Raw genomic sequence first — 18,570 nt, forward strand, 5'->3', positions numbered from 1 at the left:
GGTAGCCAGACTTGTAGAGATACATACTACGAAAAAGAGCTGTGGAGTTGGCAGCCCTCCCCCGACATAGCCGGGAGGTTCTGGTGGGTAAAACCACATGCGGTCGGACTTCATGACCCGTTGCCTCTTGACCAGACCAGTGTTGTCCTTGTAGGTTTGAACGGGGGTGAATAGCGCTGTGGGCTGGCTAGCAGATACGTGCTTTTTGGACCGGACAGCTGGCTTGGGCTGTGTGGACTGGACTGTAGACTTCAGCTTCTTGCGTCTCTCTGGTGGCTGAAACCCTGGTCCCGGGACTTGATCGAGTCTAAGAATTTGCCAAACAGAGTAGTTTTTTTAAGTGCTTTGATGTCTGTTATCAGTGTATCTCACTTGCCTTCCACTGACCGGCATGCAGCTAACAGTTCAGTTTCATCACCCTCCCATGGTGAAGGAACACACTTGGAAGTGCTTGTCTGCGGTGGCTAGACAACAAATGTATTGTAAATATCTAGATTGTATGACACTAGGTTTTTAATGACCAAAAGTAAAGAAACACATTCCACCAAAATGACTGAAATATCACTAAATGAATCATTTCCATTTAGGGTGACATTCTGCTCACGTCCTATTTCATAACACTAACTTGACCCTTGTCATTAATATATTTCCTGAACCGCTTCATCTGCACGCATGTGATGTGTGTCACTGGCATGTTCAACCACCTCTTCACAGAACGGTATGCTCCCTGTATAATCTCTCTCTGCCCACCACTGAACTGCTCTGGTCTGTCCTTTCGGATGAGGTACTGACTGTAGCGTTCCCACATCTCTTCAAAGGTGTGATCCTCAAACCCCTTCTGACCGTAGATACGCCTGTCAATGTTGGCCTCAAGAAGAATGGAGATCTGTGGGAAGGTCTCTGCATATTCGGTGAGGTAGTCTTTCACCCACTGGTTCATCTCTCCCTTTCTATGTGGGGCTGTCACCTCTGAACTGTGCTTGTCAAGTATGCTGGAATAATGTTCATCATTATCATTACTAGGATATGATGATAGGATATCAGTTGCAAAAAAACTTTTTTATTTATTTTATGTATTTATTTTTAAGGTTGTTGCTTCAAAGCAACAATGCACCATAATGTACAAAATTTAACATTTTAATGTTTTCATACAACAAAATTAAGAACATCAATACCTTCCTTCTCAATACATTCATAAACATGCCCATACACATACAAGACCATCCGCATAACCATACATGCGTCCTTTTTCCCCCGATAGTTACAGGCCTCTTTGGTCGCAATGAGTACAGCCTGTTGACGGTTTACAGGCGCAGCTGGATTGACGACACGGATTACAGGGGTCTCCATCTTCACGTGTGTTTTCTTAAACTGATATAGTAACGCCACAAGAAGAAAAACAACTATTCGTTTATTGAAGTTTTATCAACTTCACAGTCACCTGCAGGTCACTTCTGCAAGAGTGATGTTAGACCGGTCACAGTGACGGTCTACAGCAGGGGTGGCCAACCCACGGCTCGCGAGCGGCATGCGGCTCTTTGCCTGGTTTCATGCGGCTTCCCAGCCGGTCCGCGGGCTCACCTGCACAAATGGGGCGACACACTGCTACATTTTCGTGGTGCGCGGTTTGTTTACAAGCCTAGCGAGCCGCTAATACTTTTAAAACCGGCGTAGTGGATAACACTAATTTGACCGTCTTCACAGCTAATTTACACTCACCACCCCCCCGCTCATCAAATTACACTCGCCAACCCCCCCTGCTCAACAATCTACTCTCGCCCATGTATGATGTGGCTCTTTGCCGTAACACAGTAAGAAAGTGGCTTTTGGTCTATGAAGAGTTGGCCACCGCTGGTCTACAGTAACCGTGGGGAAAGTGTCATCGTGTTCCGATGACCCAGTACTGGATGTCACGGTACGGCGGCCCCCTACACATAAGAGCTCTGCCGTGTGTGTGCACGTGTGTGTGCGCGTGTGGCACGGCGAGGACCAGGGCGTCTTCCCTAGGGGTGGGAATCGTTTACTATCTCACGATTCGATTCCGATTTTGGGGGCCACGATTTGATTCAAAATTGATTTTCGATTCAAAACGATTTTCTATTCAAAAAACGATTTGACTGGCTTTGCAATAGAAAGGCTTTACAAGACAGAATGACAAACACAGAAAATAGTGTCATTCACTTTTAATTAACAAAAATAATGTGCTTTGGTAAAATAAAATGCTTTTTGTTGTGTTACCAAAATTCTTTAGCTTCATTTTGCAAGCTCTCAGGGCTGGCTCGGATGCAGTTCCACCGGCGTAACCGTACACAGCCAGGTCCCTGTTTTCTCTGTGGTTGCTTCTCGTTTAATGGTGTCTCGCCACCTCTCCCTGTTATGCTTTCTCTTTACTTATTCGAGTATCTATCTCCTGCGTCGCTTCCTGATTCATCTCAAGTTTTCCCAATCCTGTATTTCTTCCTATCCGTTTTGCCTTTATTTTTTTCCCTGAGACTTGGCGTGATCGTTTTCATTTTATTTCGCTCACCCTGCCCGTCACACTAAACAAAATATGAATTCTTCAAAACTGAAATAACGACAGATTAGCTCGCTATGTACAGTTTTCTTGATTTTTGTCTTGCCTATCAAAATCCAGAACACAGGTTCGACAGTGACTGGGTATGTCATATTTACTTGTATTCGTTTTTTTTTAACTAGTTTAACTTAATTTAATTGGGTTTTTTTTTCATTGATACTTACAAAAACAGATTGGTATCGATGTTTTGACAGTATTCTTACAGTAAACCAAAGTGTGCATTTGAGATGAGCAATCTGGCCTTCTACAGCCATAATGCCTCAGCGACTGTAGACTTTCCACCAATCAGGAGGCTTGATTGTCTACAGTCGCCTCAGTCTGCCAACCGTGTCGTGATTTGTTAGTCTATGTTTGACTTGGTCAATGATTGGTAGTCTACAGTAAAACCGCGGGATGCAATTGGTAGTCAACAGTCAGAAGCCCACTTGACCCGCTTGACGGTCACTGTAGACTTTTGCACCACCGTAGACTCTTAACACACTACGGGGGTTCAGCCATACCGAAGTGCAATTTTCTTGCAATATGATTTGTTTTAAAGTCTACAGAGTGTGAAGGGCGTTTTCTAATTTATTGAGCGGTGGTCTGATAGGCTCAGGTTCCCCATCAATGAAGTAAATGTGTATTTAAATGGTTATTCAGAGAATGATGTCCAGATTCTTGTTCATCTTAACGGGGGTGTATATTATAGTTTGTTTGTGTGTTATGGTATGTTTAATGTGCTTGTTAATAAGACTGGGCAGTAGCGGTATTTATCTTCCACATCCACATTTGTCTTGTAATGACGTGCACCTTGATATAAATTAATATTTAATTTATATTTAATTTAATATGCACTATTAATATAAGTTATATTTTTGAAACTGAGTTTTATATGTTGTTGCTACCGTTTTTGTTTTGTTGTGTTTTCTGAAATGTTAATATGACTACTTTAGTCCAGCTGCATGTTATTCCATACTTTCTTTTTGTACGTGCATGTAAATCTTTACACTGGACTCAATTGCTGGAACAACATGCGATTGGCAAATAAAGCATTTGACCTACATGTGACCTGATATTAATTAACATAAAAAGGGCTAGTTACACATTTTCAACTATGTCATGATATATTCTACTTGTATACGAAGTTTACAACTATATACAATATTTATAACATGTATACAATATATAAATCCAAAACCAAAAAACAGATACAGTTTTACAGACCAAGCACTTGTGGGTCTGGGGCCCTACTCGGTTTCATCTACAATTCTGGTAAATTCCTCATAACTACCGTACACTCTATTTTCAAGTCTTTTCGAGGCCGACATCATTTTGACGGGACCAAAACGTTTCTTTTTGTACTTTTTGTGTCCCTGAATTGTTTGGTTGCAAAGCTTGCAAATGGGCAGGTTTTGAATACGTGATACCTTGCCCCCAACCGCAGTGAGATTGTCTGCAAATTTTCTTTTATAAAGTGTGCCTCTTGACCACGGCAAGAAAGTTGCAGCACTGTCCGCAGGGCAAGGTTGGCTGGTGATCGTTGTAACGGGTGCCAAGGCGGGTGAAGAGACTCGAGTCGGATCTGGAGCAGTCGCAGAAGTTACAGTCGGTACGGGTCTGGTGATGGTTGACGTGACTGTGGTTCTCATTGTAGTTCTGCCAGACTGTCTCACACATGCTGGCCAAGGAGGTACCGAGGCAGGCTGAAGAAGTCTTTGAAATTTTGTCTTCTCAATTGGCAACATGGCGTCTGTTCTTTGTTTGAGTACCTTGGTCCCTGCTCTGCTCGGAGTGTGGATGTACTCGATCTGTGAGTAGTCCGCTGGAGGGAGGACTGAAGGCTGATGTGGGGCAGGAGGTAGGTCCTCTGATGAGATGGACATGTTTTTATATATATATATGTTGCATGGCATTTTTGTTGTGTGGAGATTTACGAGTCTCTCTTGGCAACGGATGAAGTCTCTGATGGTCTTGATGTTAATTTTCGGTAACGGTACACCCATCTTGCTCAAGACCGGATCCTTTACAAGTATGCAATGCTGTATTTGTTCGTAGGCTTTTGCAATGACATTCTTTTCGGGTCCAGGACATGCACTCTCTGGAGTACTCAACCAGAAAAGCTTAACTAGGGTGTACATCAGCCTGTTGTGTTGAGCACTGATGTCTTGTTGAGCTGGTGCATAATGTTTAGCCATCTTGACTCTCTGAATCACGGCAGCGTCAACAAGATCATCCCTTTTAGTGCGGTAATAGAGCGCGTTGCCCCAGTGCGTTCTGTACAGTTGGTTAAACTTCTGATGTGGTTTGTCGTGTTCCTCCACAGTGTTCCAGGCTTCAATGAGTTTGTTTAATTTCTCTGTTGTCAAACTCAGTTTGCCCTCACTCAGACCAATCTCCACCAGCAGCGAGCAGAATGTCTCCAGCTGCTTGAAACCTGGCAATGGATTAACACTGCATGCATCCTCCTATGATAAACAAAGCAAAACAAAAAACCCACAATTGTCATGTTACCGCCAATCAAATTGTAGGCAAACCGAAAATAATTAAATGCAAAACTACTCACAAAGGCTGCAGGGTGGATTATAGTGGACTCATCAGTGGTAATCGTAATGTGAGCAGGGAAAGCAACTAACACGTCTTGGCCTTCTGCCTCCGTGTCACTCTGGTACGCCTCGTCATCCTCACATGGGTCTGGCGGGCCAGGCTGAACAACCTCCTCCTCTGAATCTTCAAAATGTATATAATAAATGAGTACTCTGTGTACTGTGTGCTCTTTGCAAGGGCCCATACCTCTTATTAGCTCAAAACACTTATCTGAGAGTCTAGATGAGCTTTAAATAGGGCTTTCTTTTTTATGATGCAATCAATTGGCCTACTTGAAATTCAGAAAAGTACTTAAAAAAAAATACCCACTTTAAATAGGTATATCATAGGTCTTTCACACATTTTAAATGTATGACATTAAAAGTAGCCTGAAACATACAACTTAATGTAAACAGCACTTGGAATAATTGAAAAATAATTAATACACGTGATATACACGAACAATATGCTATTGTTTAATGCAGTAACATGCAGGAATGTAAATTTTTTGTCTACCTTAGGACCTTGGACAACCTGATGGTATATGAAAGCTGCAAATCTGTGGGGAAAAGTTTGCAGTCATGTTCCGAAGACCCAATAAAGAACAAAATATTAAATATAAAATACAGAAAGAATGATGCATCGCTAACTAGCTAGCCATCTCCAGTTTTTGACTTGCTTAACAAAATCCACAACACAGGTTTGGCAGGACCTTGGTATACATAGCTAGCTAACACACAGAACAAAGCCACAAAATATACACCATCATCTGCTGACATTTTGTTGTTCATTTAGTTTAATTTTATTTGTTTCACTGATACTTACAATAACGTTGCTCTCAGTGTTCGTATCTGAAGTAACAGGACAGTTATCGTTTGTTTGCCTGTCAGACTTGAAATTGCAGTAGGCAATGGAGATCAGCGATCCGATTGGTAGTCTACAGTCGTAGTCCCTCAGCGACTGTAGACTCTCGGCGAATCCGGAGGCTCCATTGTCTACAGTCGACTCAGCCCGCCCTCCGCTTCGTGATTGGGATCCTACGTTCGACTCGGTAACGATTGGTAGTCTACGGTGAAACCACGGCATTCTATTGGTAGTCTACAGTCAGAAACCCGGGCGACCGTAGACTCTCGCTTGAGTGAGATGTCGTCGCAATTGTCGTTGTCACCTACACACACCCCCCCACTTATTTACTCAACGTATGGACGGATAGCCATAGCTAGTTCCACCTTGTTGAAGGAACTCGCCATAGTTCACCTAGCCATACAGCCGTATACTTATAAATGCGTTGCATAATTATTCCTCTGAAAAAAAAAAACTTTATATGATTTTTGCAGTAATTCAGTTACTCTGTTATCCAGCTACACAGCTAAATAAGCACTTGCCACATTGCTGAAAGTAACAGGTTAGGGCAAATGAAAAACAGCAAAGGCATTTCCTAGGACGCAATTTGATCATTTCGTGAACGACTTGAAGGTTTGTCCTCTGTGTAATCACTTTGTGAGCGTCTTGTATAAAAGGGCCATTTTAAACCTCATCTCTCGCTTATGGCCATACCACCCTGAGAACGCCCGATCTCGTCTGATCTCGGAAGCTAAGCAGGGTCGAGCCTGGTTAGTACTTGGATGGGAGAACGCATGGGAATGGCCAATGACTCCCTCCCAAGTCCCTATCGCTCAATCTGATCATGATCAATCTTCCGGGAGTTTGGAGGAATCTCCAAGTGTATATAGCAGTCAAAATTCAATGGATGCTGCAGTGCTACTTCTCTGTAATACTACGTAACCTTCAGACTACACAAAGCTATTTTATGAGATATTTAAAATTTGTTTTCATATACAAAGTCTGTTATATCGTGCTCATTTACATACGTTTCAGATGTAGAAATTTTTATATTGGAATATTTAGGTAAAAAAATTCCAAAAATATTGTCTCTAAGGAACAAGCCAGTGATGTTTCATTTATATATTTACTTACCGAAACAGTGAATATGAATATGGCATGTAAGATAATCCATTTTATCATGTATTATGTCTCCATGTATTTAATCATGTTATCCAACTGTCCTATTTTTGTTTTTATGCCTTCCTGGCAAAGCTGGCAGATTGTGGCCAATTGCCTCAGCAGAACGTGTGTGTGTGTGTGTGTGTGTGTGTGTGTGTGTGGTATAAGAACCATTCTGTTCATATTAAACATTGGAAAAACTCTGATACATGACTGTGTGTGTCTATGTGGGTTTTTACCTGTGAGAGGTGCGTTTGTGGCACTTTGCACATAATTCCAGAATTCTTTTTTAAAATATAATAATTGATATAATAAATAATTGATTTTATATTTAAGAGCCTTTTCCACTTAGATATTCTGTCCTCTTCACCTGTGATATTACCTTTATTATTAGGCATATGTTGTGTTAATTAAGAAGCTGAAAAATCATTATTGCATACAACAAATTAAAGATCAGCAACCTCCTATACCCTTATAAATGTTAATACTGGAAATAACAGATTTACAAACACCAAGAGTAGTAACAATAATTTTTTTTTATTAATGCCATTAACAGGTATAATAAGTGTTGCTTTCTAATTTACCTTCCTCTTTAATAATTCCTCGTCAACCATATTTTTGAAGTGTTCAAAGCTTTCATACACAACACCCTCAAAACCAGAAGTGGTTGATTTCCAAGTCGCCGGGCAGTAGGTGAATATTTTCTGGCTGCTTCCAGCAACAGAGTTCATGGGCGGTGTGTACCTCTTATGCTGCCCACCACATTGGTGTAATTTGCAGGCCCCACATGGTCTCGTGGATTTATGAGGTTTTCTGGGTCTGGAGGACAGCGCAGAGGGTGGCGCTACAAGAACAATGCGAATGCCACCTTCACTGCATGATGGCATAGGTAGCATGAAGGTAGCCTGTGGTTGTGCAGGAACCACCAGGAATACGGGTGCTCCAGACACTCTGGGCGGTATGGGTGTGGTCGCAGCATGCTTAGGCCGGTTCACCAGCTCTGGGTTTGCATCAACTAACCTGCAAAATATTAACATGCATGTGATAAGTGTCAGTATGATTTATGTCCACACACACAAGTGCTTTATATTTCCATCTTTTTAGCATGTGAAATTAAGTGCTTCTTACCTCCGCTTCTCACCACGCCTTTTACCAGCAACATGATGAGTGTCCTGGTAGTGGTAGTGGTCCTGGTGGTGGAAGAGATGTTGGCAGAGTTGGAGGTGCTGGTATTTGCTCGTTTGAAAGTACTCTCCGGTGAGGCTTTGCTGTTGGTGTTACTGTAGCCATGTAGTTGGCGTTCTTCTCTTCTCTCGATATGAAATTTGAAATGGATCTGGCATTCAGATTGGGCAGAGGAATGGAGAGAGTGAAGAGCACTGGCTCGTCTCTAACCCTGTCAACGATCCTCTTGTACTGTCCCTTTATGGAGGAAGTTATTTTACTGGGAGAGGAGAAGTGACTAGTTGTTGGCCTATTTTTGAGCATTTTGATGAGGAGATACAACAGACGAGGAGATATAACAGATACAACAGACTATCCTCTGTCACCTTTGTTGCCTGAGGGTACCTCATCCACCCAAACTTTGTCTTCTGGGCTGCTCTGTGAAGCTTTTACCACACACTTTACACTCATTCCCTTTTGGAACATGAAGCTTCGTGTGCCTAGTGAGGTTAGACTTCTCAGTGAAAGTCTTGTTGCAAACAGTGCACTCGTGAACCTTCTCCATTTTACCCTAACAAAACATAACATACAATATAAACAAATATGTATTCATCTTTCCAATATGTGGCTATACAAAATGTGGCTATATATGTTCCAATATGTGGCTATACAAAAAAGTTGAGCACGGTGCCGCTCAATGATTGGTGTGTTGAGCGCTGAAATGGGGACTTGGAAGGGAAAGTGTCTGGGAATACCAGGTGCTGTAAGCTTTTTCTCTGCTCACAATTGTTGACTTTCATCTTTGCTCCTTCTGTCTACTTGCGTCACTGAGGTTTTAAAAAATTATTCTTACCTCTCTATTGCTCTATCTGTCCCCCCCCTCCCCTCCCCTCCCCTGCTCTCCTCTCCTCTTCCCTCCGCCAAAAACCCCCCAGCATGCAGAAACGTGCGTCCAGCTAAGAGGAAACGTCAACACGCCGGCTTGGTACTCTGCAATATTGCGCGTGCGCACAGCTGGCGTGCTTAAGTTGTAGCCTCTGTATTTACTCAACGTATGGACGGATAGCCATAGCTAGTTCACCTTATCTTGTTGAAGGAACTCATAGCCGTCATACAGGGCAGAAAGTCTTGTATATAAAAAATATTTTGTGTGTCCCTGGGTCGGTTGGTCACATATAGAAAAGTGGGGAAAAGAAAAGAGGGGGATAGAAAAAAAAAAGGTAAAAGACAGAAGGGCAGGAAAAAAAAAACAACCAGCTCAAATGACCACTGCAAAGAAGAGCAGAAAGTGTACCCAAGACATATAGTACAACAGGGCCGTGCAGAGACCTTTGGAGGGGCAGGTGCTCAAAGTGAAAAAGGGGCACATGGAGCACAAATTTGAAACACCATACAGAAACATACCTTGAAATATAACAGTTTGATTTGTAGCAACCCTTATTCATAAATAATATAACATGGAATCACAACATACCATATTATTGTCCACATCTCATATCTTTGATAGAGGGCAAAAGTAGTCTATATCTATAGTCTATATTTACCTGATTGAGTACATTGAACAGCTACTGTTGAGGGGGTTGGTGGAGACGCTGTATTGTTCTGATATTGAAGTGACTAAAAAGAGCATGGGAGAGATAGTGGCTGATTAAAATAAGTGTTATGTGATCATGATAAGATGCAAAGATAACTAAGATTAAACATGGCGCACTGTGACCTGCCATACGGCTGATTGTTTGTAGGAGATTCTGTGCTGAGAAAGGATACAGCAGGCTGACTGAACTAAACAGATCAAGTTGCACATTCGTAAAAAGAAAGGGGAACATTAATGGGAGGACAAGAATAAAAGAGGGGTGGAGGTACAGCCTATATCCACTAAGCTATAATTCAAGCTCTGCATTAATTTAGGACATAGAAAGATAATGTATTAAGTTGAATTCAGATCCCCATTAGACACTGGACTGTTTAACTGTGGCTTCTCTTCCTGGAGTCCTTGGACAAAAATGGAACAATTCTTACACCTCTTTATTTTAATTTCACAGCTGTAGTTTTGGTTTCTAAAAAACAAATGCAACCATTTGTTTTGACACAAACATGACTTCAACATGTAATGTTCCATCCTGTTTTTATTAATTGATACTCATAAACTCATGTATAAACTTAACATTTTTAATGGGAGAAAGAGAATAGAGGAAGGGGGTGTGTGTGTGTGTGCGTGCGTGCGTGTCTGTCTGTCTGTCTCTCTGTGCATGTAACAAAGTAGTATTTTTTTGTTTCAGTTATAACAGCAACTTCCTGTTGCCCATGCTCCGAAATATGTCAATGACTTCACTGTAGTTGATTGGAATATCCTTTTCAATTGCCAGTAAATGTATTTGTGCTTTATCCACTTTGTGCAAGACAGCAAGGTTATAAATGTCACATATTTTATATTCATGCATATTTAATTTGTCTGTATACAAGTGTTAAAACACATTCTGATTTGTTTAATGAGGTCACAATCACAATTTAAATTCTTCAAATTAATTATTATTGTTGTTGTATTTATACTAATATAGTCCAAAATTATGTAAATAGGCATGTACATGGCAGAGTTTTAGTCAAATAGCATATGCCTCATTGCCTTTAGAAATATACATGTAGGAAAAACACTGCAACTGTGTGTGTGTGTGTGTCTCTCTCTCAGCAGACAACAGACACTTTTTTTGTTTTTTGGCGGTCGTGGTAATTTTTAAAGTAGTCCGGTAATAAAACGCACCCCGCCATTCCTGAATTTTCACCCGCGACTGACTTTTCAAACAAGCCCAATTTGGCGGTAAAACCGCGAACCTGGCAACATACATATACACACACAGTGACAGGCACACTGTAACTCGTGAGAGTGTGTGTAGAGTCTCACACACACAGAATGCTGCTAACTTCACTAACTTTGTCAGTTATCTTGCAAGAAAACAATGTGGCGTGCACAAACAAATACCACGGCAAAACCTACCTACCGGACCGTTAGCTGTTCTTTCTCCGTATCTAGTTAGCAGCTTAGTAGCGCCTAGGTCACGTGCTGACGTCACGTAAAGTCAGGAGGGCACGTAAGGGTCAATGTGAATCAACGTGATTCACATGTGAATGGTGATTATTATTATCATTATTATTATTATTATTATTATGCCACACAGACAGACTTTCACACATACAAAAATTGACAAAAGGGCACTTTGGGCAGAAAGGGCCAAAGGGGCAGGTGCTCCAGCACCCTCCACCCCCCCCTCTGCACGTGCCTGTAGTACAAATGACTGTGATGTATGTGTGTGTGTTTATGTGCAACATAGGATAAATGTATGGAATGTACTTGCCAGCAAGGGTAGAAAGTTGCGACAACATTCCTCCAGAGGGCAGAGGCAGGCAGAGAAAGACCTGGGAAACCAACACCCCCCCCAGGAGCAGTGGAGTCCCAGGGCCACACTTCCCAGTGACCCCTGCATCCCCGCCCCAGGGGGCGGGAGAGGGAGACCCTGAACAGCTCCCCCCCACCGCGGAGCGCAGGACCAGGAGAACCAGAGGTAACAGAGTCCCCCCAGGATGCCCCCACCACGGGCCAGCAGCTAGGCCTCAGTGCCACCCACCACCCGACTGGGCCGCCCTTCCGGCGAGGAGCCTCGAGCCGCCCCGGACCACAACCGCCCAGGGGAGCGGGCCAACCGCCACACCGGAGCACCAAGCCGGGCCCCGAAACCCCAAGGCTCACCCCCCTCCTTTGTGCTTTGTGAATTGTGCACTTGGGAAATGTATACTTACCTGTGTTGGGAAATGCAAGGGAGTGCGGGTGCCTCTCAGGGCTTCCTTTATATAGGCCAGAAGAGTCCATGGTCATACAGCATAGAGGGGGGGGGCAGCTTAAGCATCCTGGGAAAAGAAAACACAAAGGTAAAAGATACAAAGGGATATCCATGTAAATATTGTTTGAAGGTACCTATGTTGTGTATGTGTTATTATTTGTCATACGTGTTAGTTATTTTATTGCACATTTCTGTGAACGCACCCCAGTCAGTAATTGGTTTGGCCCAATTAGACAGAGGGCGGGGATATGGGTTTATAGGGACAGAGTGCAGAGAGGGTGGTTTTTTTTGTTTATTTTTATTTTATTTTTAATTTTTTTGGTCTCTAGCGTGTGTGGGGAAACTTGCGGGGTGAGTCGTTATTGGGACATTAAAATCCCATTTCCTTACTGGCTGCAGTAAGTCGGTAACAGAGAGGTTGCTTTAACGTGCTATAGTGCAGTTGAATCTCTGTTTTAACTTTCATTTGTTTTCTCTTTTTTAAAGTTTTTCTTTTCTTTTTTCACGTGTGCTGTGAATAAACATACCCTTCGGGATTTAAAATGTATCCTTCGAGCCCTGCCTAATCTCTCTCCGACACGAACTCAGCGCTCCTATCAGGAAACGCTATGACCAAAGTGTGGTATTTGGACACAAGGGACCTGAGGGCGACCGGTGTACCCCCTCACCTGATGACAGAAGGCATTCCTACCCCTCCATCCCCAATGCTGTTGTGTGTAGGTGTATATGCACCGTAGACTCTTAACACACTAAGTAACACGCCTGATTATTCTATTGATCTGCTTCTTTGAAGGCTATCTATGGGCAACTAAAGCCAAGATCTTTCACGATCAGTTTAATTTAATACCCCTCTGTGTGCCTCTATTACTAGCTCAGAGCAGAAACCTGCTGGGAAAATGATCAAATTCGGCCCCAACATTGACCTCTCTGATCCAAAAAGGTAACAGTTTTTCTAGAAGCTTCCATATGATTGTCTTGCTGCCCTCTGATTTTGTGCCAGATGCATTAAGATTGTTGTACATCCCCTGTGCTTTTATTTTGTAAATACTTTATCTTGCATCAAAAATAGGATTATGTGTGAAACGACACAACTTATCTTAATTACCATATGTAGACAATGAAGTGATTTTTTAAATATGTTTGTCAACTCTTGGCTTTGTGTGTGCAGGTGGAAACCTCAGCTCCAGGAGCTACAGAAGTTGCCAGCATTCATGGGTGTGTCCTCTAGTGGCAACATGCTGAGTCACGTAGGCCATACCATCCTGGGCATGAACAGTGTGCAGCTCTACATGAAGGTCCCAGGCAGTCGCACACCAGATCTGCACCCTCAGTGTAACCCTCACTAAATCACTATTATGGTTGTATTAATATGGAATCTGCCTAAATGTGTTACTCTGGCAGGCCATCAGCGATTTTTGTGAGAAGAGACATTTTTTGCTTGATTAAATCTGTGTAAGGTTAAACTGCATTTACCACTCTCAGTCTTGGATGATTTAAGATGAACATTTCAGAAGATTATTATTTTGATTTTAAATATTCTGTAAGTCTGTACATGGGCTTCCATATTTGTGGCAAAAAAAAAAGATATTTGGTATAAAATGTGCGTAGATTGTCGGGTGTTTGAGGTTTGCACCAGTTGAAATATGCCTGTTTAACCATACCTTCCTGATCTCATCCAGGCATGGGGAGGACTACCTAACTGTCTCATGGTGGCCTGTGTTGGAGGATCTGTACTGCTCCAATATCCCAGTGTACCGCTTCATCCAGAAACCTGGAGATTTGGTGTGGATCAATGCAGGTACAGTGCATTGGGTGCAGGCAGTGGGCTAGTGCAATAATATTGCATGGAATGTGGGACCGCTTAATGGTAATTACCCACCAAGTGGCAAAATGCTCAATGGGGAGGGGTGGGGGATTCACAGAAATTCACACTGACACAGCCATTTACAGTACACACACGGTATTAAATGATGACAAATCTAGCTTTAATACTGTCCGAATTCAATCCATATTGAAGTGCTGGTTTTTCTGCAGTGTTTTGATTGTATTTATGTTGTGTTTTCAGCATACCAGTACCAGTTGGCTCTGGAAAGGTTTGAATGGAATGAGGTGAAGAAAGTGAAGTCCATCGTTCCGATGATCCACGTGTCCTGGAACATGGCTCGCACAGTCAAAATTTCTGACCCCACCGTTGACGCTTAAGATAATTGAGTACAACTACCTGAGGTAGTGCCAGGGCACTGTTATTGCTATATAAAGACTTTGCACACATTCAAATAGAGACCTTGCCTTCCACAAATATGTTCAGTGTTGGCGTTTGAAGTATTTTAGCAGAAGTGTACTGTAGTGTAAATGGTAACTGCCTTCTCTCGCTTGTCTTGCACTCAGGCACTGTCTCCTGCAGTCTATGAAACACATTCAGGTTGTGTGAGACCAGCTTGTAGCAGAAGGGAAGAAGATCTCCTACCAGAGCAGAGTGAAAGATGAGCCAGCATACGATTATAATGAGTGTGTTATGAGTGCTCCAGAGAACCCTGCTCATCACGTTACATCCCTCACTGCCTGGCCTGGTCTGTCCAAGACACTTCATCCAAGCTCATGCAGAACCTTCAAGTTCACAACAGTCCTGTGAAAATGTCCATCATTTCACTTGGCAAACGTATATTATAACTTGTGTGTGCATGTTTCCCCATTGTGAAGGTGGAGGTCTTCAACCTGCTGTTTGTGACGAGTGAGAACGGAAGCAAAAAGATGTACGTGGTGCACTGTGAGGACTGTGCCAGAGAGCGCAGCCCCAACCTCTCTTAACATAGTGGTACTAGAACAATACCGCGTAGAGGACCTGATGAACATCTATGACTCCTTCAGCTTGGTGAGGACACGCACGTGAATACACACACACGCACACATACCACACCACATATGCTCACACACAATCAGTAAGGCAGTCTTACTTTCACTCTTAGGAGACTCATCATGCCCTGGGCACATGTACAGTCGCACATAGTGCTCACACTCTGTTTGAGATGCGTAAGATTAAATAATTGAGACACGGCATATGTAAAAAAAGACTCCCAGTTTACTCCCAGCAACCCAACATACCAACCTCTGATTGGCCCTGAGAGACTTACAATGAAAGGCAGTTTGTGCTGTCATAGTCCTGGCAGTTAAACATATAAAAATGGCATCTGTTTTTTTCCTCCTCCATTTTCTTTCTTTTGGATCATTCTGTTTCTTTGTTGAAGACTGAAATGTGTAAATATCAATCAATCAATCATTCAAATTTTATTTATACAGCGCTTTTTACAACAGTTGTTGTCACAAAGCAGTTTTACAAGTGCCAAGTCCTAGCCCCCAGTGAGCAAGCCAAGGGCGACAGTGGCAAGGAAAAACTCCGTAGTTTTTTTTTGCATGAGGAAGAAACCTTGAGAGGAACCAAGACTCGGGGGGAACCCATCCTCCTCTGGCTGACACCGGTCACCATGACAACAACAATTTAGACAGAAAGAAATATAGAAAAGGAAAAAGATGTAATAATGTCTATCATGGTGTAAGCATCCGGTTAGGAGGTGGTTGGCCCAGGATGGATCGCTTGTCTCTCCTCATCTCATTATTCCTCAAGCAGGCGGGCAGCCATGTGGAAAAAATTAAACGGGGAAAATTAGCTCTGTATGAGGACATATATAGGACAGGTGAAATTATAAACATTTCTGTAGTGTGGCAGCAACTCCGGCATTAAGTTAAATTATTACAGCCTAGCTAAAAAAAGCAGAACCAGAAGGTAACAGACTTGGGGGCATTCTGAAACATTGGCATCCATCCACTGCACTGTCAACAAACTTGAGTGACCACGAGCAGTGACAGGACAGTCTACCATAAAACCCTTTGTCTATGAACCCCTGTATCTGTACCTTTATCTAAGGGGGGATATTAATTATCAAACGCTAAACTAAATAAGTGGGTTTTTAACCTAGACTTAAAGATTGTGACTGTGTCAGAGTCCTGGACGCATTTTGGAAGGTTGTTCCAAAGCTGGGGGGCCTTACAAGAAAAAAGACCAGCACCCTGTGATCTTAGTGGATGTGGGGGTTCATAATAGGAAATAAGTTCCTGAAGGTATTTAGGAGCAAGCCCGTGCAGTGCTTTATAAGTTAATAAAAGAATTTTTAAATCAATACGGAATTTAACTGGGAGCCAATGCAGGGCTGATAGGACTGGTCTGATATGCTGAAATTTTCTAGTTCTGGTCAGAACTCTGGCTGCGGCATTTTGAACTATTTAAAGTTTATTTAGATTCCTATTTGAACATCCTGACAGTAGTGAGTTTCAGTAATCTAATCTGGAGCTAACAAAGGCGTGCATCAATTTTTCTGCATCATCCTGTGATAATGCATTTCTTAACTTGGCAATGTTGCGGAGATGTAGAAAAGCTATCCTAGTAGTATTATCTATGTATTTATCAAATGATAGGTCAGGGTCGAGTATGACACCTAGGTTTTTGGCTACTGTGCCAGGTGTAATGGGGTAGTCTGCAAGATTAAGCAGCTCCTCCTTACTTGATGGCCATGGTAAAACCCAGATGCATACCTAGAGCCCTCCGCGCCTCAAGTATGTCTCGTCTTGACCCTCCATCATCCAGGACACATGGGAGACAAGCATCCAGACTTTTCTCAGTCCTGGCTCCAAGGTAGTGGAATGAACTTCCCTTGTGTGTCCGAACATCAGAGTCACTTGCTGTCTTCAGACGCCGACTGAAGACCCACCTCTTTCAAGTGCACTTTGCATAATTATGCTTTGTCTATTGTACTTTATCGTCTCTTTCCTCAGGTATTGTGCATAATTGGGTTATAGGAATTGTTTACTGTCTTTTTCCTCAGGGGATGTGTATATTCAGGTATAATTGTTAGGTATCATTTGACTTTCGTCTAGTGGTTTTTCCAGTACCTTGTGTTCAGGACTATCTATTCTACCTTGGAGATTCCAAGCAACTACATAGCACTTTTGTAAGTCGCTCTGGATAAGAGCGTCTGCTAAATGCCATAAATGTAAATGTAAATTAAGCATTAAGATCTGGAATTTCCTTCTTGAGGCCTTAGGGCCCAGGAGGAGAACTTCTGTTTTGTCCTCATTAAGTTGGAGGAAGTTTAGAGACATCCAGCATTTAATATCTCTTACACAAGCATCGGGTCTTTTCCATTAAGGTTTCATTAATTTCTGTGAGAATACAATTTGTCATGAATTTGTTTAGTGAGTCACGTTTTACCTTTTTGCTTAATATACAGATTGATTCTCTTGTTTTTGTTGTACAGTTTTATTTAACTTCTTTCTTCTATTTATTGTGTATAAAATGTTCTCCCTTGTCTTTTTTAGGGTTATCAGAGATGTCTGTGGTTTCTATTATTCTTATTGCTCTGTATAGTTTTGTTTTTTAAGGAGATTCAGGATAAATTTGTCCCATAAACTCTCGAACTGGGCTATATATTAATTCCTTAATGATTATAGCTCCACTTTTTGTAGATTGTAGACTGCAGAGCAGAAGCAATTTGTCTAAGAAAGACATCTTTTGTATAGGAGAGCAAAAAGCCACTTTTGTAACTGAAAATAGCAGCAAAGGCTTCTCATCGTTGCAGGTTGTGACCCCATTCGCCCTGCCCTTTACCTGGTATTGTGTGGGGGAGGGGCATTCAGAGCTGTTTTTTAAAAGAATCTACACATTTAGTGGTGCTTGAATTTGTTTTAAACATCATTTATGTGAGAATACAGTTACAATGCCAACCGAGGCATATGTTATACAGAATTTATCTGCAGTTGGTTGTCACAAACCAAAAATTGAGAAGGTGTCACATCAAACTAAATACTTGCATTTTACTGGAATGAGGTTTAGTGTGAATCGAATTACCCATTCGATTGATGGTATCATTTCCTTTTTAATTTCTAGTCTTAGGCTTGAATCAATTATTTTATATATAATGAAAATGTTGGTTACAATCATGATATAGAAGGTGCCGAGTTCTCTTTGAACTACTTTTTCTAAAGAAAAATCTATTTTTCCTGTTGCAATATATCATTTCTTCTTTTCATGGTCATTTATTTAAAATCTTTAGTTTTAGCGAGTTTACACAGTAAGCAAACTGAGCCAGCCATGTCTTAAATACTTTGTGAATTTGTGTGACTATGACCATTAATATTAAATGCTTTTTTGGTGTTGTCCTTTCCTTCTAGTAGCCATAATAAAAGTGACTATTTTAAAACCATTTATCAACTCGAATCAGGTATAACTTTAACTCATAACCAGCCCCTTGCTGAGTTTACAAACCAAACCTAGCCCACCCATCATCTCTATTGATCAGCATTTAATAACACTGCAGCTTATCACTAGATATTTATAAACACATTTAGATAATTTTAGGTGTTGAAGAATGAGAGGAACCT

At 41.9% G+C, this 18,570-nt stretch overlaps 1 protein-coding gene across 4 annotated transcripts; it reads left to right on the forward strand.

The window, feature by feature from the left end:
- Positions 1-11,479: 11,479 nt before the first annotated feature.
- On the forward strand, positions 11,480-18,331 carry LOC143475572 (lysine-specific demethylase 6B-like). 4 transcript variants are annotated; one of them, XR_013121046.1, is made up of 8 exons: positions 11,480-12,854; positions 13,010-13,078; positions 13,307-13,470; positions 13,818-13,936; positions 14,204-14,364; positions 14,527-14,708; positions 14,839-15,010; positions 16,778-18,331. XR_013121046.1 is itself a non-coding variant. In XM_076973448.1 (7 exons), the coding sequence occupies exons 2-4, from the start codon at positions 13,035-13,037 to the stop codon at positions 13,835-13,837; spliced, it is 228 nt and encodes a 75-aa protein (XP_076829563.1). In that variant the 5' UTR covers positions 11,480-12,858; positions 13,010-13,034; the 3' UTR covers positions 13,838-13,936; positions 14,204-14,364; positions 14,527-15,010; positions 16,778-18,331. The 4 variants fall into 4 exon arrangements, 2 of the variants coding, with proteins under 2 accessions (XP_076829563.1, XP_076829562.1); XR_013121047.1 differs by having other exon boundaries at positions 14,527-14,646; XM_076973448.1 differs by having other exon boundaries at positions 11,480-12,858; positions 14,527-15,010.
- Positions 18,332-18,570: the final 239 nt, after the last annotated feature.

The sequence above is a fragment of the Brachyhypopomus gauderio genome, chromosome 14, assembly GCF_052324685.1.
Source record: "Brachyhypopomus gauderio isolate BG-103 chromosome 14, BGAUD_0.2, whole genome shotgun sequence".
NCBI lineage: Eukaryota > Metazoa > Chordata > Actinopteri > Gymnotiformes > Hypopomidae > Brachyhypopomus > Brachyhypopomus gauderio.

Excerpts from the sequence above, each read along its gene's own strand:
- LOC143475572 (XM_076973448.1), top strand. The coding sequence starts at position 13,035 with ATGATCAAATTCGGCCCCAACATTGACCTCTCTGATCCAAAAAG. Across the intron at positions 13,079-13,306 it reads GACCTCTCTGATCCAAAAAG|GTGGAAACCTCAGCTCCAGG; the intron begins GTAACAGTTTTT and ends TTGTGTGTGCAG. Across the intron at positions 13,471-13,817 it reads ACCAGATCTGCACCCTCAGT|GCATGGGGAGGACTACCTAA; the intron begins GTAACCCTCACT and ends GATCTCATCCAG.